The sequence below is a fragment of the Pempheris klunzingeri genome, chromosome 19, assembly GCF_042242105.1.
Source record: "Pempheris klunzingeri isolate RE-2024b chromosome 19, fPemKlu1.hap1, whole genome shotgun sequence".
Taxonomy (NCBI): domain Eukaryota; kingdom Metazoa; phylum Chordata; class Actinopteri; order Acropomatiformes; family Pempheridae; genus Pempheris; species Pempheris klunzingeri.
In genome coordinates, this window is record NC_092030.1 from 447501 (window position 1) to 452500 (window position 5000).

Consider the following 5000-nt stretch of genomic DNA (forward strand, 5'->3'; position numbering starts at 1 on the left):
TCACCGTCTTGTTGGCAAACACCTCGCTGGGGGGGCTGAAGCGGTACCCAGAGATCCCCTTCACCGCCACGTCCTCCTCGTACAGAGCGTACAGAGACCTGGGAAACCCGGTCAGACGGTTAATCTCTGCGAGCACAAACACGTTCTGTGAAGCTGGAGCAGCGGCAGGAGGGTTGAGCCCCACGTTTGCTAAGCTGATTTACAGGAAACCTGCACCAAAGGTGTCTCTGACATGTTTTGGCCTTATGAGGATTTCACAACACCTCAGCTCGTGTGTGTGTGTGTGTGAACAGCCACAGGGAGCACAGGGAGCTCCGTTTAGCTGGTTTCAACATAACTACAAGGTAAGAAGCTGAGAGCGACCTCATTCACACTGGCCATGTAAGCAGGGTGTCCTAAATCCCACATCCAGACATGAATAACGCCGAGGGAAAGGCTTAGGAGGGCCGCTTCACTCGCTAACTCAAGCCGGGCAGATTAGACCAGAAAAATAATGAGTCAGCAAAAGAGGAAGCAGAACGTCTGAACTGAAGTCAAACTTGAGCTGAGCTGTGCTCACCTGGCCACGTGAAGCCAATGTGTGTGAGAGCATCGCATGTGAACACTAAAGACTTCAAGGTTCATGTTCAGTTACACGTGTGGAGCTGCAGACCTCCTCTGCTTTGGTCTGTGGACGTCTGCTCACCTGCACAGGTCGGAGGAGAACATGTAGAGCGTGTCAGTCTTGGTGATGACTGGATGGAAAGACGCTCCGTTGGTCCCATTGATCATGTTACACTCCTCAGACGTCCACCAGTTCAGCGAGCTGCACACACGCACGCACACACACACACACACACACACACACACACACACACACACACACACACACACACACACACACACACACACACACACAGTTATGTGTACAGTCAGTTATGTATTTCACAGTCTGAGGCTTTTAGAATAACCAGCACCCTCCGTTGTGTTTTTAAACGTTTGAAGCAGATCAAGAGTCTTTGTGTGTTTAGGGAAAAGTTTGACAGATATAAGAGTGGAATCCATCTTCTTATCAGACTGGTTACAGTGCAGGTCTGTCTCCACTAAATAATCCTGTCCTTCATCATGCTATAGACGGGCCCGGGGACATTGTGCTGACACCGTTGACCTGATCAATGACGGTCACTGATTGGATTCACAGACTGAAGAGATCATTCACCTTTCACCGTTCCATGTGTCCACTCTGGCAAAGTCCCTGTAGTTCTGCTGGCCAGTGAAGAAGACGTAATCACCATCATTGGAAGCATTGCTCTGGAAGACAGAAGGATATTTTCAGCTAATTACTCTCAGGAGCAGAAGCTGGAAAAACATCCTGACCCTTTAATCTGCTGTGACTCTGATCAGGTTTCCCTGCAGTGACCTCAGTCCAGCCTGCACAGAGGAAACAACAACGCATTCATGTGGATCAACGAGACCTTATAGAAGAGCCCGAACACATCGTCCAGCCCTGGTTTGAGTTTCTTCAGGGCTTGGAGGAGGCCGTCCTCATACCCCCACAGCAGCTCTCCCACCGAGCGCGTGGTGAACAGGCCTTCGTCTGTGGCCTTCATGTACGACGAGATCAGGCTGGCCACAAACGACTCGTCCTTGAACTTCTCCATCACCGACTGCCAGGAGAGAGACGGGACAGTTACAGGAGCTCCAGAACAAGAGCATCACAGTAAACACAGCCAGTGTACCGTCAATATGTGGGTTTAGAAGAGAAGCTGGACGAACGTTCTTCCTTCTCTGGCTGCTGAATCACCTCCTGATCTTTGAGGGCTGTGACGTCATCATGTAATGAGTGCTTTGCTCCCCACAGACTAAAGTACACCTCAGCTCTCACTCACAGCAGCTCCATGTGAATGCATTGATCTGTGCTACTACATTATTGATCACATAAAGCTCTGTGGGCTCGGTGAGGCTCACCACTGCAGGGATGTTGACTGTCCTGATGAGGTCGCTCTCTGGACCTCGGGACATGTTGCGCTGGAATATGTATGTCTTCGTGTTGACGGCGGCCACTTTAGTGCCGTTATCCTTGAAGTTCACCTGCTCCATGGGCCGGTACTCCCTGTGTGCCAACACACGACCACAGAGTTTAGGCTGGGAGAGAGTCACGGTCTGTAGCTGCTTGTTGAGGCCAAATATATATATAACATGTTTGTTCAGGGTCCATATTTCTAGATATTAATCAGGCACAACATGAAATACAGTGAGATCGTTCACATCACAAGCTTCCTGTGGCTGAGACTTTACAGGCTCCTCAGACCGCAGAGCTCAGGCTGATGTTACATAACGACAGGCCTGCCATTATAGTTTGGGCCTGATTAAAGCAGAGTTCAGGAGGAAGGAACCATTTCCCTTCCTGACTCAACTTCATGTGACTGTCCAAAAAAAAGAATCTGTGCAGTTGTTGCTGAGTCTTGGTGATTCGCTCATCGTCTTGTAACATGGAAATGTGACAGTTTAGATCAGGAAGTGAATAATAATAATAATAATAATAATAATAATAATAGTAATAAAAGGCTTTTCCCAACAACCTTAAACTGCTCCAGCTTCTGGTGTGACAGTACAGAAAGTTCATGACATGAACTGAAGCAGGCAGAATCAGTGTGTAGACGGACCACAGCGTTATTTCAGCAAATTAAACTGCTGCTCTCATCACGTTAGCAGAAGACAGAGTTTGGTTTTAGCACAAGAAGACAGGAGGAAGGAGGAATATCTCAGTGATGTAATCCTAAATTCTCCAGTGTTACACGCTGGCAGCTATACAAAGCTCTGTGTGTGTGTGTGTGTGTGTGTGTGTGTGTGTGTGTGTGTGTGTGTGTGTGTGTGTGTGTGTGTGTGTGTTCTGTCTCTGTCATGGTGACTCAGTAAAGGCAAAAACACAGACAGAAGCACAGGAGTCATTATGAAACCTAAATGTACTGAGTCTTTCATTCCTTTAAAACTGATCTAAAACTCTGTCAGTCTGTTTTAAAGACTCTTGGTAGATCACTGGGATCTATCAGCAGCAGGATCACTGGGATCTATCAGCAGCAGGGTGAGTCTCTCCTCACTGTTTCAGTCCACCTAATGATCGGACACAGCCGCAGGCTTCGTCTCCCTTTGCTGGAAGGAAGTGCTCTGCAGTTGTGAAACGTTTTCCTGACTTTAAACTCGGCCCCCTGGGGTAGTTTGATCCCTGCTGGTGTTCATAGTGTAGAGGGAGGGAAAGTGCAGCCTGGAGTAGATCACCTGTATGTGTACGGTCCGATCTCCACCACGGCCGGCCTTTCCCCATCCAGCACCTCCAGGGGGTTGGTCACATTGAAGAAGTAGAACTGCATGTAAATGGGGGCCGGAGGGTTCTCCCAGGCCTCGAACGCCTCTGTGCCGTTCTTCAGAACTACCTCCTGTGGGGGGCAAAGGGCAGTCACATCATATGACACACACACAGGATGGTGAAGTCAGCACCAGGACGAGCTGTCGGCACGTCCAGGTGTGAACATGTCAGACGGCAGACCTGATGATGGTCATGTGACACACAGAGACACAGTGACATCATACTACTAACAATAAGATGAACAGCTGAGAAGAAGCTGAGCTGAGCTACAGTGCTGGCTGCAGCACGTCACACACACACACACACACACACACACACACACACACACACACACACACACACACACACACACACACACACACACTCCTGTCACAGCCTGCTCACACACACACACACACACACACACACACACACACACACACACACACACACACACACACACACACACACACACACACACACACACACACACACACACTCCTGCTAGCTTTAGCTCGCCGGCTAGCAGCCCCAGCCTTGTGGCTGATCTGAGGCTAGGGGACGTTAGCCTGGGGGAGATCTTACCTTCTTAACCAGCGCCTGCACAAAGTGTGGAAAGACGCCGGACAGGACCAGGGAGATGCCCAGGATCAAGAGGAGCACGGAGAACACCCCGATGCTGTAAATACAACATGGCTTCAGCAGCATGGTGAAGCAGAGGCCTGAGGTCTGACAGCAGCAGCTCCAGCCCACATTGGCTACCTGTGTGACTGAGAGTGTTTGTTTTGATGGCACCGGGACCTCTGTCGATCGAAACGAAGACGCACATCCGGATTGAAAGCTTCTCTTTCACCACTTCCGCTTTCTTCGACAGTCGTCGGCTTCCTGGAGGCGGTCAGCCGAGACCAGCGCTGCTCCAGCGGCTCATTCAGAGCAGCAGCATTATAAAAAGCTTTAGTTTATGACACCGACATGGGACAGTGCTCTAGTTACCCTCATTTCACAGGGGAAGTGGTGTTTTCCAACGTTAGCTGGTAGTCGGAGCCGGAGGCAGCGGAGGCAGCGGAGATATCTGTCTTGCAGATAAAGACTCTTTGTTTTTACTCACATGACAGTGACGTCATCGGTGGCCCTCAGTCTGTTGTGGACCATTTTGTTTGAAACAAAGGCCAGAGAGCTCCAGCAGACAGGAGTGACACCAGCCCACAGGGCAGCGGGTGCTCCTGGGAGTCTTTGGAGCTCTAAAGGAACCGTGAACTATAAACAGGTTTCACACGAGTCCAGGAAAAAGGTCTGCAGGTCTGCTGCACCAGACCTCACACTAACACTTTTGATTTCTATGAGATTACATCAGATCTGAGCTCTTACATGTGTGAGTGTGCTGTGGAGGTTTGTTAGATTAGTGGAGACACAGATTAGACTGTGCTCTTGTTTCTGTGTCTGCAGTTACTTTATTACATTCATCAGTAAAAATGGTCCCGTGTTCATTGTGTCCGTCAGTCTGACAGTCAGTTCTACATGTGTCAGTATTCACCCATAACGTGGTTATGAAACACCCCCAGGTGTTTCCTGCATTATCACCTCTCTTGTGTTTTATTGTACAGCTCATTTTTTACCCCCAGCAGCTAAATCCACCAGCGTCACGGCCTCCTGTCTCATGTTCTAACCCAAAGCC

The 5000-nt window shown here is 49.5% G+C and overlaps 1 protein-coding gene across 2 annotated transcripts in view; it reads right to left on the bottom strand.

Moving 5' to 3' along the window:
- Positions 1–4081, bottom strand: part of scarb2c (scavenger receptor class B, member 2c) — a 9511-nt gene extending 5430 nt beyond the window's left edge. For both annotated transcript variants that reach the window (XM_070850865.1, XM_070850866.1), the window contains exons 1-7: positions 3911–4081; positions 3259–3416; positions 1948–2092; positions 1455–1646; positions 1199–1290; positions 686–805; positions 1–98 (exon numbers count right to left, since the gene is read on the bottom strand). The exon at positions 1–98 is cut by the window's left edge and continues 81 nt beyond it. In XM_070850865.1, coding sequence (XP_070706966.1) covers positions 1–98; positions 686–805; positions 1199–1290; positions 1455–1646; positions 1948–2092; positions 3259–3416; positions 3911–4033 — 928 coding nt within the window. In that variant the 5' untranslated portion in view covers positions 4034–4081. The remainder of the gene's footprint in view (positions 99–685; positions 806–1198; positions 1291–1454; positions 1647–1947; positions 2093–3258; positions 3417–3910) is intronic.
- Positions 4082–5000: the final 919 nt, after the last annotated feature.